This window comes from Gallinula chloropus (assembly GCF_964237585.1).
Source record: "Gallinula chloropus genome assembly, chromosome: 6".
Taxonomy (NCBI): domain Eukaryota; kingdom Metazoa; phylum Chordata; class Aves; order Gruiformes; family Rallidae; genus Gallinula; species Gallinula chloropus.
In genome coordinates this window covers 6,109,269-6,136,476 of record NC_140091.1, presented here as the reverse complement: position 1 = coordinate 6,136,476, position 27,208 = coordinate 6,109,269, and the positions used below count along the sequence as shown (strand labels likewise).

General features: G+C 43.2%; 1 protein-coding gene across 1 annotated transcript in view; it reads right to left on the bottom strand.

The window, feature by feature from the left end:
- LRP8 (LDL receptor related protein 8) overlaps nucleotides 1-27,208 on the bottom strand; it is a gene marked incomplete at its 3' end in the record, with an annotated part of 176,961 nt that overhangs the window by 64,446 nt on the left and 85,307 nt on the right. The window contains exon 3 of the mRNA XM_084266466.1: nucleotides 4,288-4,410. Coding sequence (XP_084122592.1) covers nucleotides 4,288-4,410 — 123 coding nt within the window. The remainder of the gene's footprint in view (nucleotides 1-4,287; nucleotides 4,411-27,208) is intronic.

The following is a 27,208-nucleotide window of genomic DNA, read 5'->3' as shown; positions in this document are numbered from 1 at the left end:
AGCTGCTCTGGGTTGCTTTTACTGACAGTAATGAAAAATACGTCCAGGACTTTGGCCACAGTGGGATCTCCAATGGGAGAGTGAGAGTACGTGTAGGGTACCCAAGATCTCCTGCAGCTGGCAGAGGCCTGCTGCTCTGTAACCTTGCAGCAAATGATTATAGAATCCTCAGTGTTCGAGCTGACTCTGAGGTCAAAAATATTTTCAGTATCTCAAAACAGCTGCTGGTGGGGTATGTGGGTGTCACAGGCGTTGGGCTGGCAGAGGCACTAACTCTACTCCCACTACTTCCAGATATTCTGCTATCTTTTGATGGCTTGTGGGGAGCTCCTTGCATATTAACAAGATGGTTCAACAAAGATGAAATCTTTTATCCTTTCCCAGCACCTTCCAGCAACAGCAGCATTGCACCCACTGTAGGTGCTCCCTCATGACAGGCAGGTAGAAGCAGCGATGGCTGATGCCAAACAGGAGGACAAGCCAACTTCCCCTCCAGCTATTTTCCCCACACGTAATCCTGCAAAGCTGAAGTGGTTAATTTGTGTTATGTATAAGCAGCCACCCTTTCCTGAACAGGGGCCTAGTGCAGGCAATTGCTGAATGCAGAAAGGCTCTGTAAAGGAAGAGGAGGCTGGAAGTTGGCATGCCCAAGTGCCAACCACTCCTCTTCTGCACCAGGAGCACGGCTGCTACACAGCTAAATGTTTTTTCTTTGTTCCCTCTCACTCACCATCCCATTTCATAAATTAAGTATGTTTCTCGAAATAACTTTCTTCTCTTCAGTATTAAATTCCTCCTCTCTTTCTTGCCTTCCCCAGCTTCAACCAACACAGCTTCTTAAATTGTGCTTTCAGCCCCTTCTGCCCCTTGTGGACAGCCCTGATTTCTGAGTTCACATGGATTTGCTTCTCTTGATTCAGAGAGTCTCATTCTGCTTCCACACAGAAACAAACAAACAAATGACCCAACAGACCTTCCCTCACAAACCAACAGCATTTCTGATGATGACTTCAGAGAACACGTCCATGCTACAAGACACCCCCTGAACAGATCAGCTCGCAGAGGAGGACACATTTCTTTGAAACCTTAATATAAACGAGACAAAATAAATTCAGCAGCCAGATAACGGCACTGAAAACTGACAGATGGCAGAACAGAGTTTTAGTGGTGACATTCACATGTGACATGAATAATTCACTTGGTCAAACCTATGGATTTGAGAGAATGTTTAGGTTAAGGATCTGGCTTGAAGGAAAATGAAGAAACAGAAGCAGTTGCATTTTCATAATGACCCATTTCAAGCCAAAAGCGTGGATAATATTTTTTTCCAAAATCAGCCCGTGCTCTAAGTTAATCAACCTTCAACTAGCACCAAAACCCACAACAGGGAGAAGTCTTCATTAATGGAGAATTCAATGGGACTCAAAGGAGTCCCATACAGATATTGGTCCCTGCCACATTCAGTGGCTTGAAGAAAGCACAGTTTAAAAAAATAAATGCATGAAGGCCCCAGGCATCTCAGGTCCAACAGCAGCCGGGACAGCTGTGATGCTGTCTTACCCATCCAACAGGAGACAAGTCATGTTCTCCAGAACACCTGGGGACGGGTAACATCCCTAGAGAGGATATTGTTAGGTACAAAGCTGAGCAACTTCAGCAATCTGGGAAACGGAAAAAGCAAAGTACTGTTTTGCAGTGGGGTTATCTAAAAAAACCCCAAACAACCCAAAAGAGATAAAGCACCTCCCAAAATAACCCCACAACACAAACTCTTACCTTCAAGCGAGTATTAGAAATGTGGACACAAGATTGCTAAATTAAGGATGTCCAACTATACATTTTGCCTCTCACTACATTTTCTGTCTGTCATTACAGCCTCTTCTTTGCTCTTAAGTAACATTTTCACCCACAAAGCGCTAGTGTACAAGTTGTACTCACTGCTGTCTTGACTAGTAGTGGTAGGAAGACCTGCAAACATATGTGAATTAACCCCACAGCCAGCACTGTGCTCACGCATTACCAGGCTGGTTCCATTTCCTTGCAGAGCAGACTGGATTAGCCTTTGAGATGACATGTACTTTGTCCAGGATACAAAATATCTGGAAAGAATGTCTTTGCTGTGCAAACTAAAGCCTATAGCTATCTACAGTTATCAGATTAGAACTACTGGACCTTCATCTGAGTAACTGTGAACTTCAGATCCAAATAATCCTATAAAACAAGTAAAGTTGCAAAATTCTAGTTACAGACATTTCTAAGATTCAAAGGCAAGCTTTAGTTGCAGGCAGAAACATTGGTTTCTCTTCTGAGCTGACTTGTGAGCTAGTCACAAGTCAGACACAGGCTTGCATCAAGTGCTCTGTGAATGCTTAAACAAGTTCATGCATCCATCACACAAAAGTTGACCTGTTTTGGCTAAAACTCATAATAAAACAAATCCCTTATGGCGAGGCAAAGCATGGCAACTCAGCTTGAGAGCGCTATAAGCAAATAAAATATGGCATATAACTAGGCCACAGTCTTTGACCTGGTTTGAAAGCCCTAGCATTTAAAACACAAATTAAGAATTGGTCCATGCAGGTACTCCTAGTCTCAGAAGAGTTCCCAATTCACCTGTTAGGGACATGCTACAGAATGGGAGCAAACACGTCGCTGTGTTGAGGCGACACTGGCCCACTCCCATTAGCACCAGGGAGACACTCAAGGGCCACCTATTTTTCTGAACAGAACCACCACCACAGAAATGCAGCCTTCAGCCTCTGGGAAGGTTTCAAGCTTGGGAAAAAAATAAATTAAAATCACACAAAACTGAACAAATTACTTTCCTCTCAGCATGGCAGTCCCACACTGTAACAATCAGAAGCTCAGGTCAAGTCTCTTAAGATACGTAAGTTTTAGGGCCAATTTCCCAAGAGGATGAACATAAGTGGGGGAAAATTGGAAGGTGAAATGGCTAGAAAAGGAACAGAAGATGATTAAGAGAAATTGTCAGGGATCTCAGCGCTGTATGGTGCAGGCTACAGCCTCTGTCAAGAGATTTACAGACAGAGACTGCAGGGAATGGAGCTGCTTAGTTATTCAACCCCCCTCCAGGCAATCAGGTAGTGGAAGCAGCATTAATAAGTTTTTGACTAAGGAGGATGCAGGATGAAAGACCAACATATACAATACATAAATATGTTAATGCAGTTACTCAAGTAATTTTTGCTGTAGCCTGTATATAGCTGGAAAAATATTCCGTTCGTTTTATGCAATAGAAGCACATTCATCTTTCTTAATTAGGGAGAAAGTAGGACTAGTACTAGACTTAAAAATGAAAGTATGGTTAATTTTGAAGTCCTTTAAGTGCTCCATTCTAGTTCTGATAAAATACTTCCTCCAGCACTGCTTCTGATTCATTGGAATGTATTTGTGAAGTACATGACTGGAAAGTCAATAGAATGGCGTGTACCAGTTTCTTGGTCTGTCCAAGAACAAACCCATAGGCATAAGTAAGCGCACACACAGAAGCCTACACATTAGTGTTTTCATTAAAATATCCCTGGGATTCCCTTCAACTCAACATCAGACAACCCTTCACAGTTCTGGAACAATGGAGCACAAATGGACCTCCTCAGAAAGTCAAAAGAACAAGATGAAATGCACTACCCGAAAATCAAGCGTGTCCTTTCACCGACTGAATCAATGGGATTTTAAAAGGCATTACCTGCAGTTAACATCTGTCATACTTGCTTTCAGCTTTAGTTATTCTACATCACTTATCTTTCATCTGCTACCTTTTTCTTAATTTGTTCTCAAAGGCCAAAAAAAAAAAAAAAAAAAGCACTAAGAAAATAACTGAGCAATACTCTAACAGGGCAAATTTCCTCTGTAATGACAAAAGTGCTCTCTGCAGTGATGATAAATCCCAATATGCTACCACGCAAAATGCTGCAAATCTGAGTTTCCAAAAGGCCTGATCCCAGGTGAGTGTGAATCTCTGTGCAGTGCTGCTGCTCACGAGCTCTGCAACCAGACTGCAACAGAGCTAGAGATGTTTTCATTTCCGTTACAGACAGAAATAACACACCAGATAGCGTTTTCTGTATTCTAGTTTGGCAACTGGGACATTTGAAAGTTTGGAAAAACATCTGATTTGAATGACCCAAATCTTTTTTGTCTTTAATTTCTGCTCTAACCGAAGCAAAAGTTGACAGATCATCCCACAAGTGCTGGGAATAACACCTCCAGTTTCTCTGTGCCTTGACAAGGCATGCCTGAGAAACACCAATTTTTTGTGCTACTCACTGCACGCTGCTTCTGATTCGTCTGACCCATCAGGACATTCTTCTTCACCATCACACTTCCATCTGGCTGGGATGCAATGGCCATTGTCACAAGTGAAATCTGACTCAGCACACGTTTTCTTTGCTGCAAGGAAAAAAAAAAGAAAGAAATAAGTGTGAGTGAGTAGTAGTAGTGCAGAAGATGTCCAGTACACCCAGTCCCACTAAGGACGATACTGATCGCCCTGTTTTGGGAGGATTCAGTTCACATTCAACACTGCTTCTTCATGACAGAGTCAAACAGGTATCAAATATGCGTTCTATTTCTCTCTAGAACTCTTATCCCTCAATTATTTAACATGGATTCACTCTTTGTGTCTTTTTCCAGACATTCAAAAAGCAGGGATATTCTTTTTTCAAAATAATATTCTAAGGCTTTCACTCAAAAACCTTCTGCCTGCATGAACTGAAAGCACGCTGCATGATTTGCAGACAGGTAAGACAAACAAGTCTCACCTTTGGAGAACTGTAATCTAAGTAATAATGTTTTTATCTACGCCATCTATTCATGGCTTTTTAGTACATCTGTCACCATAGTAATGATCATGAAGCACTCCTCCAAACACTAAAAATCATTTCATTAAATGTCAACCACTCCACACAATTTGCTTTGCTTGCATTAATCCAGGACTTGAAAAAGATGCAAGACATGAACTCAAGCAATTAATTGGTCTATTTCCTATGTGCCGGCGGTGCAGCACAACCAGTACCCTGTAATACAAGTTAGCATCTTCCCACTGCAGCAGAAAGGAGTCTGCAGATATGTGGCTCCTTCCGTTGGGGCTTCAGTGCCAACGTGATCACCAGTCACTCGCTGCTTCTGCAATGGTGACGTCGTGACTTTTCTGCTAGGAACAGAGCAGCCGTGCCGTGAGTCATGAGCAACGGCTCAGGCTGGGTGTTGCTACCCTCACCTACCTGTGTTAGGGACCAATTTACATAGCAAGTGGTGGCAAGGAAAAGATTTGTTTCTTCCCTCTGCAAAGCTGCTGACAACCTAATAGGATCACAGGAAAATTCAGGCCGTAAAGGACCTCAGGAGGTCATGAAGTCCAACCTCCTGCTGAGGTTGGAGACAGGGTCAGCTCTGAGGTCAGACCAGGGTTCTCTGTTTTTTTTTTTTTTTTTCCAGTCTGATCTTAAAAAACCCTCAAGATAGAGCCAGAACAACCTCCCTGGACAATCTGTTCCACTGCTAAGCTGCCCTCTCAGTGAGATTTGAGCTTGATAGCTATTCCCTGACACAAGTCATGTGCACACATCATTGCTACATCAATATTTCTTCCAGCAAACATTTTCAAAGCGTTAAACACAACAAATAGCCTCCAGGGTTTGATTTTTTTTCACTCCTTTCTGTTTTTCCTACACGATCTGCTGTCAGGGAGGGAGCCATGTTAAATATAGGTCACACAAGAAACATTACTGTGGGAGGTACTGGAGGGGTCTACATGGCAGAAATCAAGCACTCCGGTTCTAATACACGGAACAGGCAGCTTCCACGCACAGGCAATCAGCAGGAAAACATCGCAGAGCATCACTGAGCAGCTGTACAATCTCTCTTTACACTTATGCCCCCCCTTACATTGCCAAATCAGCCAGATTCCAGGGCGGGGGGAGAGGTGAGTGGAGAGAGAATTTGACAATTTTCTCTTCAGTCATTCAGAACCAGGCATTGTGAAGTAATATATGAAAAAAACACCACCACCTGGACCAAGAGTTTTACAAGAGACCAGCCATGCTAAATATCCAGTCTGATCTTCCAAAGATGTTGCACATTCGTTATCAGAGGGAATGGACCTGCTGAACATCTCGTTAGAAAGCCCTAACTTGTGAAACTGACTCTCAAGCATCACTTCTGATTTAATGTAACTTAATCAATCTCATGTATTTAATGGTCAGAAACTCTGAGCAGGTTCAGATGGGATATGCATGCACAAGCAAGGTCAGAGCACTCCCTGCTCGCTGTGAAGCTGACTGGGCAAAATGTTGGTATCTGTTGTTACGGGAAGATTTCAGCATCTAGAAAAGAAACAATCACATCTTCATCCAGAAAGCAGACACCAGTGTAACACTGGAGACACAGGAAGCTTAATTTCTAAAATGTATTTAGTTTTATACTAGCACTATCAGTGTCCTAATGTCTTGTCTGATTCATTAATTGTCACTTCAGTTACATCTCTATCAATCTATCCAGCATTGTTACGTATCATTGAATCACTTGCCATAGGAAAGCTGTCCTTAAACTAATTTTCTAGAAACCCAGACAACACTACTTTTCCACCTCCAACTAAACCTCCCCCTTTTCCCTCAGCCTAACACTCCCACCACGGCTATTTCCGGGACATGTGGATACAAGCGCAAGCAAGGGGACCGAGAGGAGCGTAACAGGCATTCCCTTCAACACGGCCAACCTGCTCACAGCAGATGGTGGCACTGATTGCTTTGTTCCCCTGACGCTGCTCTCCGGCAGCACAATTAATAGATTGCCAGGATTCACAAAAGGGGGAGAAAAGCATTACTGACAGTCCCGGGGTGTCACTTGGAAGGTGTTAACACGCTCCCAGAGTGCAGGGCGGCTTTACAAAATGAACTGGGGCGCAACCACTCAGCAGCGCTGGCCTAACCAGAAAGCACTGTCCCTGTCCCCACGCCCACCCAGAGGTCCAGCAGCCCCGTGCCAGATATATCAGCAGGATGCAAATGCATTTGGTGCTTTGTTTGAATTAAGCTGTCTAATCTCTTAAAGGAGCAGGATTAAGGGAGGGGGAGCTCTAACCTTTCTATGATTATTGCATTTACCTCTATTATTTCTTTGTTTTTACTGTTCCTGCTTTTATATTTTATATACTGTATTCTATTTGTACTACTATTACTCTCCAACACATTGGGTCATGGCTCTACAGACTGTCTTAATTCCAATGAACTCTGCTTTGCGTTACAAACAGCGACCCAGATTATTCAAACTGCATGAATTCTGAAGCACTGTCTCATTTCTCACCTCTAATGCAAGGCTGGAGTCACTTTATTTCCAACCAGACTCACCTTCTGGCACTCAATCGTCATGTCTCTGGGATCACAACACAGGCAGGGAGAAGTTAATTAAAATATCAGCCCTCTGTCTTTTTCTTTTTCAAGTCTGATAACCTTTTCTATTAAACCCCCATGTTATACACCTTTCTTCTATCAATTCTCTATTAAAAATTCATTGAGGCTCACACCATAAATTGTCAGTGGTGCATTAAAATGTAAAATAAATAAATACATCTCTCTCAGACAATGGGGAGGACACAGGTTCGTTTTACAGTTTCACCTGGCTCAGAAATAGCCAAGCAAAATTAATTGCTCCCCAGAGATCCATTTCCTTTGCTGTAAGCAGCCCAGACAGCTCGGCTCACATCTCTTCAAAATGAACATAAACAAACAAGAGTAAGTAGTCACAGCATCCCTGCGCCTCTGCTCCTCAGGGGGCAAACCCATACCTGGAACAAGAAAAGAGGCGGCTACTGAAGCGCAGGCAGAGCCTTTCATCTTCTCCACTGCTTGGATGCAGAGAGTGACACCAAAGAGACTGCCTTTCTTTTGACTCTTGCTCGATTTGCCTTTGGTACCTGCTTTTCCTTTCTCACATCTGCAGCTGGACAGATATGTCAGAAACTCCAGGGTGGAAGTCAACGTCTGTGCAACAATGGGGCTCAGCGCCCACGGGGAACAAGCCCTGGCTGGGGCAGCTTTCCAAAGGAAAAGGAAGGCATGGTCAAAGGGAGCTACTCCTGCTTCTCTTCTCCCAGGAAGAAAGGCAAGGGAGAAAAAGGTTTTAACTTTATCCAGCCATGATAGAAAAATACCCCAACACATGGAATTTTAAACTGAACTGCATCAAACCAGCATGGTCCCTCATTGCACCAAACATCCTTCTCCTTACTTACATCTTATATCCTGAACTGCAAGTAAGGAGCCAGGGTTCATCCCTGCAGCAAAATAAAAGCAGAGAACCCATACCAACATTTATAGAGGGAATTAAGAAAAATAAAAAAGCAATCACTGGGGATACAGATAATTAGACTGGAAAAAATAAATATATACTGAAAGGAACTAATCTTGTACTGTCTAGCAGCAGGGACTGAACGAACTAACTTCTAAAAATACCTCTTTCAGAAAGGTCAAATCCCTGGCCCTAATGCCAAAAAGGTACCTGAATCTAATTGAAAAGTCCAGAATGTATTTTTTCTTCCTTTTTCTAATAAAACCCAACAACTTCCTATCACCTTCACAAGCCCTCAGTCACTTCATTTAACCTCATTTAACTTTTGCCTCAGTTCCAGAGGCTTTTTGGGGTAGGAACATCTTTACAGTTACTCTCTCTAAGACACCAGACCCTCTGTGATTCAATTTCCAATTTGTGCCCCTTGTTTATTCCTGTTACACACATCTGCAACACACCACTCTACAACAGTTTCATTTTTCACGACTCCTAATATCCCCAACGAACACAGCTGAAGAGAAGAGTGAACATATTTTCTCTTATCTTCAACAGCTCTGTGAGCAAAGCCACAGTTGTTCAACAGCTGCAGTGATGCAAAAGTACATTTTCTGATTACAACTTGCCTGTAAAGGACAGTTAATACAATCATTTCCCTGCTTGTCCCTGTCCTGTCCCCACCTCCTTCCCAAGAATGAAACCCTATGCAGTAGTAACAGACTCTAAACACAGGACTTTTAGATTAAGAGGTTTTGTTTCACTCTCTGGGTTGTGTATCCAAACCAAAAACCAGCCTGGTGAGAGCATCCTTGAGCTCCATGAAGTGGAGCATTAGTCCATGAAGACCCTCCAGACTCAACTCTCTGCCCATCTTCCTCCCCATAGGAACTGTTGGCCAGTTCCCCAAAGAAAGAACCATCAAAGCTACAGCCCTGCAGAGAAAGATGAGGGCAGAAAGTGGCCACTGAGCCCATTCCCGGTGTGTGTTGCCAGCCAGCCAGGGCTGCACAGCTTCTGCGTTTCATGCCCCAGGTAGGATGTAGGATTACTGCAGAGAGGAGGTGGCAGTTAGGGATTAAAATAATAAAACACAAGCGAGGAAAACCCAGACACTAAAACCAGTGAAAAATGTGGTTTCATTTGTTCCACTCCTCTCATTCCTTTACACAGATCCAGCTCCTATTTTAACTTCTGAATCAACACCAGACCTCCTGTCAAACCGTGGAGCTGTTCTCATTTGCAGCCAATATTCAGCCTTCTTACAGAAGCTCGTTCCACCGAGGCTGCTGCAAAATAAAAGCCCATACAATGGAAGTTGTGCTATGATCCTTCTGCAGCCCTAAAACAGCAGAACCCTGTAGGATGTGAGAATGGGAAGATGATGGTAGGCCAGAAAGAAGAATTGAAATTCATAAACCAGGATTTCATTTCATGCTGGGAAACTTCAATGGCAACTTTGATCAGTGACTTATCAGAGCCGCTGACAAGACTCAATACGAGAAAAGCAGCATCACACGAGTTCAGGAGCTTAACACAGACCATCACCATCACTCACCCCTGAGAGGTGCCAACGGCAGCTTGAAGCATAACACAAGACACAAAGTCAGCTCTTCCCAGAATAAAATACATCATTATTATGGCTCACAATGCACTTCTTAAGGACCTCAATTAATCCAGTCTCACAGTGAGCAAAACGTACTCCAGCTGAACCATTTGCTTGGTCCAGTGAGGTTTGTAGGGGCTTGAGATTCTGGGCTATAAAAAACATGACAGCAAACAAATGTCTTCAGCTTGTAACTTCAATCCACTCCTGATCACACACACAGTCACCATGACATTGCAAATGCCACTCCCAACTAGAATTTCCCATCCATAAAAGCCAGCAAAGTATTTTTCTTTAATTTAAAGTTATGTTCACTGCAAACATGGTATTTATTCCCAAATACAGAAAATTCTTTGAGCTGGAAACCGAGCCCTAGCCATGTACTTCCATGCCCTTCCAAAGACGTCTGTGGTACTCATCCCAAATCCTCTGGCCAGGCTGTATGCTCAAAGGATGAAAATGGAAATCCCAGGAATGTGTTGGTTTGCAGCTACAAAATGGCAACAGATAAGATCTAAGAGGTGAAATGTCAGGAAATCCTTGTAGATGGGGACTGTTGAGTCCTTTTAATTTTCAGACAACTAAGGACACCTTGAAGTAATGAAAGGGAATATTTAACCAGTTTCTCAATCTGGCCACTTTTTTGATCCTGCCATCTCAGCAGGCAATTACATTTATAAAGCAAGATTAGCCAGATCACTTCAAACAGCCGGTGCTCAGACACAGCCCACAGTCCCTTTGATACTCCACCAGACGAGACATCTTAACTAAACTTCTTCCCAGGACCTCCTGAACCAGCGCCAGAAAACAACACTTGACCGACTGAAGCGCAGTCAGAGGGTTTGGGACTGCTTGAAGCTGCTGTTACACTAACCCAACCATCAACGTGCAGCTGCTGAGCCTGAACTAGTGCCTCTGATCAATCAAATCAATTAAATTAAAAGGAAAAAGAGATGTCACCTGTGATTTTCATTAGTATTAAAGGTATCCTTTGAGCATTTTAAATGCTACTTTTGTAAGCTCCCTATTTTGAACTATTTAAATACATTTTCATATTTACTGTTGAGATTCAAGTGAGGAAAACAGCAGCACCTATCTGCAGGCTAGGGAAAGCCATGGAAAATATGGAATGCTGAAACAGCTTTTTCTTCTCATGTAGGAAACTAAAGTGACTTCAGCTAACAAATACATCCCTTTCTGCAAAATTTACTCACACAATCAAGGCAAAACTGAATAAATTTTTTCCCCAACCTATCCCCTGGTTGCTGCTACTTTTTCAGACTTTGAGAAGGGGCTGTACATTCAAAGGTTGCTCCATTCTTTCCAAATATACAAGTTGCTCTCAGGAATACAGCATTTCTCCCTGTTTGATCCTAGCAGGAATCCCAGAAGAGAATCCAAGGACAAACAACCACTTGACTGGTGTGTTCCTTTGAGGGCATCAGAGGTCTGTAAAACATATTTGGGTACTCAAGACAAGCTCTCCTTTGGAGTTCAAAGGCTTTAGCAGGGCTCTGGGGCTTTCTCCTGGGGAGCTTCACAGCTGGCAACAGCCTGGGCAGGAGAACTCAAATGCTGCCTTGTTTCAGAGGAACATTTTCCAGACTCCTACAGGCAACGCTCCCTTGATATCTGTGCCCTCCACTTTTCTTTTTTTTTGCTTTTAAGATCCACTCCTAAAGCATCAGTCATCTTTCAAGCTGTACAAACACAGGTTTTGTGACAATTTTCTCATTGCTGTTCTCTAGGAACCCACATCACCTCAGTGTTTAAGTCTCTTGAGCTTAAAAAAAATAAAACTAAAACCAAACCCACAAGAAAACCTCCCACCTCCAATTCTGTAAATTGGAAAATCACGTCCTCCTGCAGAGCAAGGAGGAGGGAGGGACAGATTTTCCTATGAGCATCTTAAATACACCCCCAGCTTTGCTCAGAAATAGGCTGACAACCCTATCCAGCCTGCAGTCACCTCTGGATGCTACCAACCAACCTCAGTGCAACGTGGCAAGCTGACATGCACAAAAAGTACCTGTTAATCAGTGTCAAAACAAGCCCACCAATAAAAATCTCACTGACACTGATTCTCATGCAGCAACAACAGTGACAAGGAGGCTGGCAAGTGTACAGACAGGGTCAGGCTTCAGAAAATGTAATTTTTAATACAGCAAAGATTATATGAGTACAAAAGTACTGGACAAAAGGATTATCAGAAAGCTCACCCCTGCTAAGAGACCTGAGGACTTGAAATGCACAAGTCACACATCCACAGCTACAGGTACATGCACACAGAGGCATTAAATGACGTGCCAGAAGTCATGCAGGTGAAGATCTGACTCATATCTTTCAGCTACTGCTGCTAGTGAGGTATCTTAAGCTCCAGTCAAAATTTCCTCATTATGGAAAAGAGCAGCCATCACTCTGCCGTGGAAGTCGAACGTGTTTCCAAGAACTCCATATTGCTGCAGTCACGACCCCTTCAAAGGATTCAGTATGCTCTGAGTTTCCAGTTTGTTTCTAAATTTTCCTTTAACTAAAGCTCATCCCTGCTGACTTTTGCTGACAGAATTGCCAGCTTTGTCTGCCTGCTCTGGGTTTTGTTTTCTTTTAACATGCAGCAACACATTGTTGCAAGACACAAGCTTTTGGGTGGCACCTACATGTGCAGTTATTTCACAATGAGACTTCTGCAAATCCCCCAAGAGACACTTGATGTTACTCTGTCTTTCTATTTCTGGGAATTAAATACTAGGGGCCATATATTTTTACCCTGATGAAACACAACTGAAGCCCATGAATAATTATTGGCCTCAGTGCAAGATTGGACGCAGATGTTTTTATGACACTCTATGATGTCTGTTTTCAATGTAGTTTTATAACCCTTGCCTAAATCCCATGTCTGTGCCTCAAGGAGCCCCTATCAATACTGCTGGTCAACAGGACGGTCAGAGATATGAAAATGTTCCTGGACACATGTGAAAAGAGCGAAAATCTCCCAAGACTCTGAAACCTAGGAGTGATCACAGGCATTGGACTCTTCAGCCAGGGTGATACTGTGCATAGTGTCCACAAGAGCTTGAAAACTCTTGACATTCCCAAATTATTAATGGCTATCCTTCTCCACAGAGTGGTTAATTAATCAACCCCCTGATGAAAAAAAGCCAGGCTTCCTGAGGATAAAACATACTGAAGACCATTTCTGTGAGAAATTGAGGCAGAAAATCAGAAGCTGTTAATTTGATGAAGCAATTTTGGTTTCCACATACAAACATGCCTATGTAAGATAGGCACCAGGGAAGCAGAACAGCCATACTTTAGAGGATGAATTTGCATTCAGAGAAGGAAAGTAAGGAGACCAAGACAGATGCTTTCACTAAGTGGTAAGGAGAAAGGATACAAGGAAGAGGAGGGTCTCCCTTAAGGGGAGATTTCTGCTCCATTTGATGCTTTTTAGTATTTTTCCTTTTTCATAGGTGGTGATAACAAAATCTCTAAGACCAGTGGAGAGGATGGCAACCAACATTCCAAAGCCTGAAGGGCCACTATTTCTTGCCTGGGTTATACTGTTGTACTGAAACATTACACCACCTGAATTCATAGGGAAGACACCACGTTACAGAAGTTGCCTTTTGCAGCTTGGACACAACATTTAGGTTCTCATTGCCTGAATGCAGCATCCACACTTGTAAGCTTGAAGTACACCAGAGCAAAACATGGCACCTTCAGCAGAATTTCATGCCAAGTTTGCTGATATTCAAGTTTTGACACAGAAGGTAAATCCAGGAGTCCCAAATTTTGTGCAGACACAGTTATGACAACTCTGTTACACTCCAGCTGTAACTGTGTGATGATACATGCTGTGTTTGGGGTTAAAAGCAGCACGAGGCATTTCTGGCACCCTCAGCCCCTGGCTACAGGTTTGCTACTTCTCAGGCAGAGTCTTGCCCTCGCACAGATGTGCATACATTTCCCTGCCCAGGTCTCTTGGATAACACAGGCTGTGAGAGAATGAAACACATCTGCTGGGAAGCAGCAGCTATTTGGCCAGTCACCTTTACCACTGAAAGCAAAGCTGTGTGATTACGCGCCGGGAGTCCCAAAAATTGCAGGCAGAGTTACATCCTCTGCAACTCAGCCTGGAAACGGCCAGCAGAGAAATCTATACCTTTTAAGCCTTGTTTTGCAGAACTTGGCATGGGTCCAGGCTGCATACTGTTACTACAACTGTGCGGAAAAACAGTAACCTGATATTTACACCTGCAAGCTCTGTGTTTGTAAGCACAGTAACACACACACAACCCTCATTCCTATGAACAAGCCTTATGTGTTCCCAGAACTGTGTTAGCTGCTAACAGCCCAGGTATTTCTGAGGTGCAACATAAATTACCCAAGCCTAGTGACACACTGGAACGCTAGCAGAACTCACCACAAAACTCACAATCCCTAACAAAGTAACAGCAACAACAACAACAACCTCCCTCCCCCCAAACAAAACCAAACAACAACAAAAAAACAAACCACCAAAAAACCCAAACCACATACACACAGAAAAAAAAAGGAAAAAAAAAAAAGCCAAGTCTCTTGGAGGAGTCAGGATCAATGACCTAAACCACACATCTGAAGACTCAATCCTCTGGATGCCTTGCTGTTGGTAGGAAAAAAAGGGAGAGAGGGAACATAGGAGGTGTGGGGTGACTGAGAAAGTATTGCCAGTTCCATGCACAAACCCACCTGGGTGGCTTTGCTGGGAAAGGTGACCTGGGTCTGTGTTCCTAATTAGGGATTTACATGTGTAGCAGCAATGCACCCAGCGTTCTGTCTGGCAGCCAACACCAGGGGAAATGAAGCTGTTCCTTCACTTGGTTCTGCTGCATTTATTTATTCATTAGATGCAATACTGTGGTTTATGTCACTTCTATACATGGTCCTGTTGCTTAATATTGTGTTTAGTCTTTTTCTCCTGTTCCTACTTTAATCACTAAGTTGTAGGCAAAAAATGCAAGAAATGCTCTATGCTGTTTACAAAACCCAACATGTGCCATCTTTTGCTTCTCCAGGAGGCTGAAGTACTACAGTTAAATACCCATCGTGCAGTCTTGGAAGAATGAAGAATCGATAGCAAAGAAAGGAGAGGGGATTTCTCTAAAATCTTAATGCACTGGTTTTAGATTTATCCCTTTTCTATTTGCTTTGTCTTTAGCACAATTATGGCACTTTTTGGAGATTTGTAGTATTATTTACAAAAAAAAAATCTCCTTTCTGAGCATACATTCATTGTCCTGAATTCTTTAATTGCTTCACAAGCCACAAATAGGACTAGAAAATGTAAAGTAATAATTGGTATGCCACATAAGAAAAAAAAGAAATAAACACAGAAATCCCCTGTGCCGTAATAAACACAACTGAAAAACATTCTTCTGCCATACCAATATGTATGGTATAGGAACTTGTGCTGAATTAACTGGGTAGCAACACACTAGGAATTTCCAAGATGATTACAAAAAATCTGGACCCTGGTTCCTACTGATCTTCAGGCAGACCAGGGCCACAGATGTACCTGTGAAGATACCTTTTCTACAGCTCTGTTAGCTGCTTTGCAAAGACAGCATGAATTGCATCCAATGACTAATTTTCCAGGAATCTTGCTTTTTAAGACCATTGAATCAGAGCTCTGGGAATTGTAAGGGATCACACACAAAAGCATTTTCAGAACCGTCTCCAAAGCCAGCATCGTTTCAGACTGAACAGCAGGTTCATCCTCTGATCCAAGTCTGTTACGGCGGAACAGCGCCAAACAAACGTCTATTAATATTCTGCCAGGAAGGACGAGGGGATGGGCTCCTGCATTACATTAAGTGAAGTGGTCAGGTTAAGAGTTGGGCACCGGTCATGCGGTTCCTCCTCTTCACCCATCATCGTGTGTCGTCAAAAGCTTTTGTGCACTGTAATATTAAATACTAGTACCCTGGGGATGGGAAATGAATAGGCACAACATGGAAATTATGATGCATGCAACAATACCCTTTAACCTATTAACAAGTATGACCAAGCTTACTTATTCTGAGCTCTCCAATCATCAAGGCAAGAAGACATCAACAGCTACTGTGTCACACTGACAGGGCCTTCAATGGCAAGAGTGGTTCAAAGGTCCATAGGCAACACAAAGAGCCTTTCTCTTTTGATGTAAAGAACAAAGCTACCATGTGGCACAGCATCACACACGCAATTAGTCAAGAAAGTTAATACAGTAGAAGCAGATGGTGGAACCATGTCAACATTTTTAGTGGGCACGTTGCCCCTCACTCTCAAGTTGCTGTGAACTGAGGTCGTGGGGGAGCAGCAGGCAGACTGTTGATTCGCTGGACCAGATCAGGGCTCATCATTACCCCTTTATCTACCCACCTGGGGTACACATGTGCTCCCACCTGGCATAGCTCCCATCTTTCATGCACCTCCTCTCTACTACATCCCCATGCCACAGGGTAGCACCATTAACCTCACTGCACACGGAGGGAAACTGAGGCAAAGCAAGAGTCTCTATCACTGTCTGGTTGCGCTGAGAGATGCTGACAGGGAAAGGCATTAAGAACACACCTTCTGTGGCCCTTACGCTGCTCATTCTGCTCATTTCTGCAGCCAAATGAGTTACCAAATGCTATACAATTCACTTGTACAGCACAGCTACGGCACATGTCACTCCAAAGTACTCTATACATTTGCAAAGAGCAACTGCTCCTGACGCTTCTCACCCCCCAGCCCTAACGCTCAGCTGAGGCAGGACAGGAATGAAAGGCTTCTCCTTCCATCCCAATCACACTGCCAGTGCAGCAAATGTAAAACCCAAACCAGGAGGATCACACAAAGAAATACGATACAGGAAACGCTGCGATTCCTGTGGCTTTGAAGTGACAGCCCTTTCAGACAAAGTCTGCTCTGCTGTTACTGTCAACGGTTCTGCCCACTTCCCCAGCTCCGCACCTCATGGATTTCACTGGTACCCAGGTGAGGATGGCAGGAGCTTTCAGCTCCGTAAGTCATTTAATTAAAATGAAATGAACAACCAGCAGTTAGTCAAAATGCACGTATGCTCCAGCCACTACAGCTGCTGAATTCTGCAGCCCTCAGTCCAATCTGATCTTTAAAGCTCCTGGCAACCCGTTAATTAAAACGCATTATTTACAGCTTCCAGGGGCTCGAAACCATGGGATGTACTTGATGGAATTTGTGCAATTACATACAGCCAGTCCTAGTGACAGGCTCCATTCTTGCTCTTGCTCTCCTCTGCTCCCACACTCAGCTGTTTCTTTCCCCGTGGCTTGTCCACGCGGCGCCGTTCGGCCCGGGCCTGCCCCCCTGCGATCGGCTGCCATGGAAATGAGCAGGAGGCAACAAAGGAGCTGCGAGTCTCTCGCTGGAGATGGAGGAGTTGCAAGGCCACGGCGCAGGAAGGCCAAGACAAAGAGAAACCAATTTGCCTGCTGCCTCTAAACACAAACAACCCTCCCCCTTTGTGCAAGGAGATGTTGATGAATAGAGTTTTTCCCTGATTTAAGAAACCAAGTCCCTTCCAGCCAAATGCAACCAGGCTAAGTAGACAGAGCGTCCTGCCTCCGGTCCTATGCAACAGCCCATCCCCTAATGCTTTGTGGCCAAGTGTTAGTAACAAGGTGATCTCAAAGCAAACCCAGAGTAAGCTTAACTTAATAAGCAATCCCCATGCCACTCATACAGCAGCATCAGCTGCAGACAGATCTTTTCTACTTTCAGAAGGAGTTTTTCTTTTTTCCCCACTCCATTATTAAGCAGTCATGCTCATCAGCAATTCCCTTGACTTTGTAAGAAAAAAAAGCATCTTAAAACATACATTAGAAGCCATGACTGACAAGTATAACAAAGTCTACTGTTTCTTTGAACTGATTTCCAAAGGTGTTTTACGAGAATAAAGGGAACATAAAGTTCTATGAAACCGTGAACTTTTTACTGCTTAAGGAGTCCCCCATGAACACTGCTGAGAGATCAAGTACCATAAGCCCAAGACATCCACACAAATAATTCTCCCAATGATTACTACTTCCCCCATCCCCCTATCACCATGTGTTTCTTCTTTTTTTTCCATGAGGCCAGTGACTTCTCTATGTAAAACCTATGGAACCACCTTTAATGAGACATAAAAAGCAGAAAAAACCCTTGTGATAATAAGCCACTATCAAAGCCTAATAGCATTCTTGCAGCAATACAAAAGTAGATTTTGGCCTTATTCTCCTGTGGTTCATTCATAATAGGAAAGGAAAAAGCAGAGAAAGCGTTTCTCCCACGATGCAGGAGCAGCTCTGCAGATGTGGGTCTGTAACTCCAAATACCCAACCTGTCAGCACCATGCCTTCAGCTGGAGTAGGGAATGGCTTCTCTGCTCTGAAGCCATTGTAGCTACTCCAAATTCAGGTTAGTTCTAAAAGCCTCTTTAAAGAGGATGTATTGCAATAGTGCACTGGCATTATTTAAGTCCAGATTTAAATGTACTACCAAAGAGGCATTTTTTTTTCTACAAGATGCCCTGAAACACAGGGCTATGAATCAATAATTTGATTCCTGATTAAGTCTTTTGTCACTGTGATTTTCATAAGAACAGCTATGAATGGATTTATAGCTCAGTGACCATGACAATGTCTCCAAGATGCCTGTTTTATTATGTTTTCCCTCTTTTCCAGACTTGCCCATTCTCCACTTTCTATCCAGGGCAGTCAGAATAAAATACCAGACACTTTTTAAACACAAAAGTCAGCAATATCTTTTTAGACTGTGCAAAAGAGCAGTTTGTAAAAGCCCAGTCATTAACGCACGGAGTCCTGAACTTGCAATACTTCAGTAATTTTCTGGGTCCCCAGCATTAACATACACAAAGAACATTAATTTACGTGTACAGTTTTAATTTAACAGGATTTTAAGTTTTTAAGTTATCTCCTGAGCCTGTTACATCACAGATACTGGCAATACTGGGTAGCTACCATCTCAGTACAGTGAATGATCTGTAGCCTGCAGTTTATCAGTACCCTCCAGAAACTGAAAAGAGCCAAAAGCGAGATTCAGGGGTGAGAATTTTGCCCCCAGCAGGAGGATCAACAACCCCAAACTCAGCATCTCAGAAATCAAGGAACAAGCAGAAGAATTTTCTTATATTCTTCCAAACTCTTTCCTCAACTGTACTACAGGTAAGACCCTATGAAGACTATGGCTACAAGGGTTCATAGCTACTAAACACAGTCCAGCCTGTCACCATCAGAATAGGGACCGGTGAGCAATATCAGAATAAAACTTCCCCGCTGCAAATGGTTTCCAGTCACCTAAGTGTTACCAAGACAACTCCAGCGACCAGAATACAAATTACCTGTGGGGTACCAGGGTAAACTCTGAGCACTCACCAACTCTGCATGCAAATTGAAACCACAGCAATCTGAATGACAACTGTGTAAACAGCAGAAACTATCACAGGAGTCAATGGTACTATAGTCAAGAAGAATGTTACTGGGGGTAGCAACAAAACACAGCAAAAGGAGGAGGAGACAGACATTAAAAAGTTCAGCCTCGTAATTCATGAGTGCCAAGCCAGAGCTTCTCATTCCCTAGGAAACATCACTTTTTCTTTGACTACTTCTTGTCCTGGATATCAGCTATAAGTAAGTCCTGATGTTGGGGCAACACTTTACACGTAAGTAAACGAGGCGGCTTTGGGTGCTGAGAGATGCCCAGTTATAAACACCCCTGGGGCTGTGCATTTCCAACAACTGCAAAAAACCTAAGAAATAAAGAAATACACCTCCTTTGGCACTGATGTGTGAGGTAATCTTAAAACTCAGAGTGCTAAAGAAATGCTCTGGATGCACAAACCATACCACAAAGGTGCTGATAAACCAAGCACAGCAGTAGTTATGTTACCAGCCTGAAAAATTAAGCTAGTAAATAACCTCAGCAAGTGTAACTAAGGACTTAGGCAGCACAGAAGAAGTTTAAGATGCATGACAAACTCAGAGACCAAAACGTGAGGAGGGAGGGGTGGGAAACACTGGATGCTGTAGTCCCATTGAAGCTGAGTGACATACAGTACACTTTTTATCCTGTCAGAAGGATTTGTAAGATCCCAAACAGTTTACAACCATAAGAGTTAGAGACAGATTTTCACAAGGAGACTGCTGGTGCACCCAGTGATTTTCATCAGGAGATAACTTCACCTGAAGCTTCTGAGAACCAGCCAAGAGAGTTCTGGCCAAACTCCTTCCTCGCCCATGCCCCATCCCTCGTTCCATCTTCATGCAGACTGTAAAGACAAAAAAACCACCACAAAAAAACAGCGCCTTGCATTTTGGTGGCAGCAGGTGAAACCAAATGCCTTCCAAGCAAGTGGTGGGCAGTAAGAATGAAAAAGATAGAAAGATAAATGAAATAAACCCCCCAGCTACCAGAGCATCAACAGCCATGTAAGTTGTTACTTATGTTAGATATACAAATAAATAAAATGTATTATTAAGCTCCATATTCCTCAAGCAAGACTCTTAAAATATTCCTGACAGGAGGTCTGGACCCTCTGGCAGCTTTGCAGATCCCTCCCCCAAATGAAAGCCAGCACAGAAGTCCTGCTGTCCACAGCTCACACAGCTGCTGGGTGCTGCTGAGGGGTTCACACGCCTCTTACAGTGACGCTTTATCGAGTGCTTGGCTACAAGAGAAATAGCTCCAAGGATCAGCTGGCATTCGGAAATGCTTTACTGCTGGAGTGGCTGACCCCTATGAGCAGCAAGAGCACAGGACCTCAAGGGCCGCGAACAGCAACCAACTCATAAAAGAAAATGCAGTTTGATGAACAGTAAAATCTCAGCAGGGCTTAAACATAGCCCTATCTCTGCCATCCCTTCCACCATCAAACAGCTGCTAAAGACTAGCAGCTTATTACCAAGTTCCCAACCCTGAGCTTCCTTAGAGGTTTCCTTAGCTCCTTTACTCTAAATTACAGGCATTTACAGCTTGAGGTTCTGCACACTTTCCCACTTGCATGTTCAACAGACTCACATCATAAAATGTGAAGTCTCTGCAGCTCTGAGGAGAAAACATGCTGCCTTTCAGTAATTAGCTAGAGTCCTTCATAAAGTTACTGAAGCACTAAAACCAAATAAAAAATAATGGTTTCAGCATTGTCTTGAATGCAAGAATAAAACAAAATCTGCTTTCAGAGTACTTGTCACATTCCAGGAGGCCAAGAATGTGCTGGCAGCTGGCACTGGAGTCCCAGCAATGCAGTAATTACACATTCAGTGGTGTGTGATACAGGGACATGGAGGAAGACTAACCAGAAGAGTCACCCCTTCCCCCTAAGGTAGTAAGCCCTTCATCCTCAGGATGGAAGCATGATGGAGGCAGGAGGCACCTGAAAGCACATGAAAGCACACACAATACAGAGCCCCTCACTTTTCTGTCAGACCTTAAACACAGAAACAATTAGAATCTTCATTCTGAAAAGAAAAATAAAAGGGGCATAAAGAGATTTTTATGGTCCCTTACTCTGTGACAGCTACAAAGAACAGCTATTCAGAAGAAGCTGTGTGATGTGGCTCATCTCATCCCTCCATTATCAAGTCCTTGTTTTTCTTGTTCTAATGATGGTGTCCTACAGTACTCAGCATTGGGAAGTTCAATCCCAGCATCATCACTCAGTGGGCGACTTCTCCCTTTTCAGCCCATGTGCATGTTTCTCCATTAGTCTCCTCCCAAAAGGAAAGGGAACTGGCAAAGGAGCACAGAGGGAAGGGTCCATCTGCATGGAAGGGAAAATACACAGACTGACTTCGATGTTCTTCACTTCTGACATGTTTCTTTGGCTGTTACAGGCAGAAAAATAAGCAAGATAATGAAGTTAAACCCATTGCCAAGGCAACAGCAACTAAACCCCAGCTCAGGTAATCACCTAACAGGTATTCCTGGACATCGATGTGGCAATTTATTATCAAATGAAATACTAATAAAAACAGATTTCTAAAAACAACCACACACACCACCAGCCCCAATAAAAACAAATGAAAAGCCCAAACCCCCAAAACTGACATCAAATATGGAGCAAATGCAGCTGCAAAATGCAGAAGGTGGAAGTTTCCCTGCATGGCCCTGTGTTCATCAGCCCCATCCCTTGAACCCAGAGCCACTGCCCAGCAGGCATCTCCCTTCTCATGGGCAGTCATTCACATCCTGGCAGAAGCAGGTAACACACAGGCTGACCCATCCTCCCCCCTCTGTCTTTGGCTCTTTATTTGGAGAGAGGCAGAAGGCAGGACTGGGCTGACATCATAATTATTAGAGAAGGGAAGGGGCCTATGCATGAATGTACAACAGCCTGCAAAATTCCTTCCATGCCAAAGAATAAAGGCTTCAAGAATGTGAAGGTGCCAGTCAAGAGCAGAACAAAGCCACTTAAGATGTTTTAGTAAGAAAGCTCCTATTCCCTGCCTCTGGAAAAGAAGTTTTGTTTCTCATAGAGCTGGCTCCATTCTTTTCCTTCGCTCTTGTTCCGTGGCAGTTCATTACAAGATATGAACATTTCACTTTGTTCCTGGGTCAGCTAGGTCCTGTCACACAATTCAGTTGGCAGGTGAATTTTAAATGGGTCAGAACTGATAGTTAGTTGTTAAAATGAGAATAAGCTGATTGTCCCTGGGAATAGAAAAGAACATTGGAGGCTTTCAGCCTATGTGTGTCTCCAGGTAACCTTTGTTATGTAATGGAGCTGCCTTACACTGATATTATTTTTTTAATTTCCCCCCCAGAAGCCACCATGTCAATGTTTGCCAACAGTGGAACAGCTGTTTGTCATGGAGAAACCTGGCAAAGGCACACAGTGCCTGAAACACTGATGGACTCCCAGGCTGTGGGAATCACCACCTCTGGGTCGTGTACCCAAGTCAGACCCCACAGGGGTTGTGCTCCTTGCACATGGCCTCTTGCATCCCTAAAACAGTGAGCAAGGACCAGCAACAGCTCTAAGGCTGCAGCACACAAAAGTGCCCAAATCCAAACTAAGATTGCTAACAGTGACCTCTCCTGCATAGCAAAGACTTATTCATTTGCTGGCAGTCTCCAGAAGACTAAAGCTCTCTCTCTCCTAAAGCCAGAGGCACTATGTACAAGGATACAAAGTTATTTTGGAGACAGATAAATAAATAGTTGCTTAGAAGTCTTCAGGCTCATGCTGGTTTTCTGTTAAAACAGAGTCCATTGCTAACTCAATTCCAACACAGGCTTGTGATTTAGATCAAACCCTCATCGTCCTCTCCAAACATCATCCAATGTCAAATGGAGACCAGGCACTAATATTTAAAACATAATTGGGATGGCTACAGGCTGCTTAGAGGGCACTGCTCAAAATTATACCCTCTCAAGGGGTATCCTCACTGATCAAAATTCATGTCAGAAGACAAAGCTCTCCTGCTTCCCCGAGTTATACTCCGCTTCCAAACACAACCGTGACGAGCTCTCCTAACAGGTTATCTGATTTTATGTAAGGCCAAATGGAGAACAAAATGTGGTCTTCTGCAGTTTGGGTGCAGTAAAAGAAGAAGAAAAGCAGAAAGCCATAAACACCTCCTGTCTTCCTTGCAGTCACAGTCCATTTTTCTCTGGACCACCTTTTTAGCTTTGAGACCAGAATGGTTAACACATTTTTAAATAGCAGAGCCATAGAAAATGTGCAATTATTTCAGCTTCTGGCTTATCCTTAGAGATTCAATATTATCTAAAAACTAATAAAAACATTCAGAACAAACACATGCAACAAAATTACAGTTTGAAATATTTTTTCCATAGCCAGTAATAAGAGACTAAATTTGATTTATGTAAACATAAAATTGTGGAAAATATACAGCCTGCAGTGGTATTTTCATCCCCTTCCCAATCACTACCTCGAAAATATGTATTATTTTCTGCTTCATTTGAATTAATTCCTAAAACTGGATGTTTGTGTCAGTTTTTATTAGTTGTTTTCACTGCTGTTTCACACTCTGATTTTACAACTCCAGAATCTTTTTTTTTTTAAAAAACAAGCAGCAAAGAGACATCTGGGGTGAAGCTTTAGTTTGTAGCTTACTCCTTTTATTATTAGGCTACATTTTTGTTATGATCTCTTCTAAATCAGTTAAACATTTTATAGCAATGAAAAAGACAAATCAAAAACTGAGAACTGCCCCTCTAACCTTGCATGGACACAGGAGAGCCCCAAACATTGCGTTGAAACCCCTTCTGCGGCTGTGCTGCCCCACGGCTTGCTTCCTTCCCTGAGCCCCAGGTGTCCCCAGGAAGAACTCCAACACAAGGTAAAACAAGTGTGTGAGCACACACAGGAGCCCACAACCTCTGCTCTTCCCAAGCAGAGTGTGTGGCCAGCTCCACAATAAGCTGGGAGAGGTGGAAAAGATGACAAAACAAAGGGAGTCAGGCCAAGCTCCACATTCCCCACACATCTTTCCTTGCCAGGATTCATACGTAACCTGGGGGTTATAAGATCTGCTCTCTCCAGGGACAACCCTCCTCTGGAGCAGCTACATCCTAAATGTCTCCATGCCGATCACTCTGCCAACAGCCACAGCACATGCTCAGCAGCTCTCTCACCCCAACCAGATGCTCTGTGGTGCTGGACAGAAGCAGGGTGAGATGCCATTTCCACAATGCAGCATTTATCAATCTATCTTATGACAAGATAATAAAACAAGAGTGTTGTAACATCACATTCAAACAGTGACAATGCTCTCAACCTGCCCCAGGGCACATATAAATCACAGCCCCTCTTCCAAAATGCATGCATCTATAATGCTACAGATTCAAAAGGTCAAAATTTTACCTACATTTACTTTAATACTATTCATACATTATTAAAACCTTTTAGGAACCATCCGCTTGCTCTGGGCCCTCCCACAGGGCTGGGCAGCAAGGACATGCTAGCTAGGGAATTATTACATATTCCGTGTCAAGGGCAACTCAAAGTCACGCACAGAAGGGAAAGATGCTAAAAAAGGCCATGTCTTAATATCCCTAAATTAGCTCCAAAATAACAATTTTTATTTAAATTTGAATGCATGACACAACTAACCCTAGACTCTCATTTGAACACATACAGCCCTTTACCCAAAAGATGCTCTAGAAACCTTCCCACGTGAATTGTAAGGAGCAAGAAAGAAATCAATCTACCTGCACAAGAAATTCAGCTGCTTCTAATCTATTTATGAGAGGCCAAAGGACCAAACAGCCTGTGGAGATGGAATAATACTGCATTCATCTGAAACTCTGAGAAAAGATCGATCCCAAATAGTCAGTCCTCTTTGCTCTTCCAGCTGTACACAGTGGAGAGCCAACACCTGCCGTAGCTTCCACCCCCTTGCCAGAGTGAAGGAATATTGATATCTGCCCAGGGGAAAAGATGAAAACACAGAAACACATAAACAACGTTTAACAGCATTTCCTAAAGCTTTTTCTCCTATTTTTTTAAGGCTCCCTTTGAAGATCAGTAACTAGTTCATTCCTGATTAGTCTGAAAGACTTAATTCCAAACACAGCACAAGGTGGCACGACAAATCACTGTTGGTTTTAAACAATGAAACCCCAGAGATGCCAATTTTTCAGGACAAGTCTTATCCAAACAGCATCATACAGCAGCTAACAGGGTCTGAATGCTGCAAACTTTAGCATAAAGGACTGTCACTGGTTTGGTGGCAGCTCTGTCCACACCTTAAAAGCAGAACAACCCATAGCACAAACCACAAAACCTCGCAGCAGTTTTAGCCTGCTTGCTGGAAATCACTCCTGTAGCACACGTGTGCTTGCACACATACGCACATACATGTACACATACTTACATACAGAGTTGTTATGACCTGAACTGTCCATCCTTAGTTATTTAGAAAGTATGCAACCCTACAACTGCTACAACCACCTACTTAGCAAAATACACCTTTCCCAACATCCTCAGTGTTGTTACTTATGTGGTTCTAGCTCCTTGTTTCCCAGGAGATACGATTTACTTATGAGCCAATAAACATATATGTGGTCACTGTTTACAATACTCAATTATTCAGTCAAAGATTGGGCACACAAGAAGCACACCCTTAAAACCATAGGATACACACACAATATGCAGAGAGCTCTCCCGCTACCCCATGGTGTCCACACCTCAGAAGACCCTCCTACCTATTTATTGCTCTAACATTCTCTGACAAACAGAAACTTGTGCTCCACTTTGAGCTTTCAAAACTCAAACAGCTGCACACAAAAGGAGTCAGGACTCAGCATAAGGGAAAACTCCGTCTTTGTGACACCCCATTAGAAACTTTGCTGGGGTCTTAGGAGCCATGCTAGCAAGGCATCCTTCTGCAGCAATGAAGGCAGTGAACAGCCTGATGTTTAATGATACAAGTAAACCCAAGTGACATATAACATTTTTAAAACTTTTAAAAAGAGCTGCCAGAAGCCTTAGTTTACTGCTAATGGCAGCAGGTATTTGACCACTGAAGAAATCAGATCTCACCACAGGTCTGGGGGATTCAGGGAGACTGGAGGTTACTGTTTCCTCCTCCCTTGCTCCCATCAATGCCTGTATGCTGGTACAGCACCAAGGGCAAGGACTGCCAAGCCCCACTGTAGCTGCGGGCAGCACTTTATGAAAACGAGTAATATCTGAAGCAAGTTTCATACCATGTGCTGTGTTCTGACCACCCATCCATCCATTTGAAACTGCAGATAGGAAACCTGCTCCTAGTAGCAAAAACATTTTTTTAAAACAATGAGAATCTGGGAAGCATCTGGTCTGCCTTCCCCATCCTAATCTCATGGGGACAGTAGCTACCACTCAGTAATCTGACCTTTTGACTGGGTTGTGCCTGAATTATTCTGGTAGGCTTACCCTTTCAACCCATCTCCTGCTTTCAGTTCATCTTAATATATTGCCTATTTCCATAATGTGCTCCTTTGGTGACCTGTGTATAACCAACAGCCACTTATACAAATCAACATTTTTTTCACTTGGTACCAGTTAAAAGAATTTGTACCTACATAGCATTTTGAATAGCAAAACCTCTCACTTCAGATACCCCAGGTCTTATCCCAATGCTGTCTTTCCTTCTCATTTGCCCTGTAAGATTCGCAAGAACGAATTATGAAATATATAAAACTGTTAAGTTATAATGGTGCTTATGTTACTGTGCTTAGAATAAATAGACCTTATCATTGCAACATACTGAACCACCCCAGCAGCCAGCAGGGCCATCATAAACTCACCGC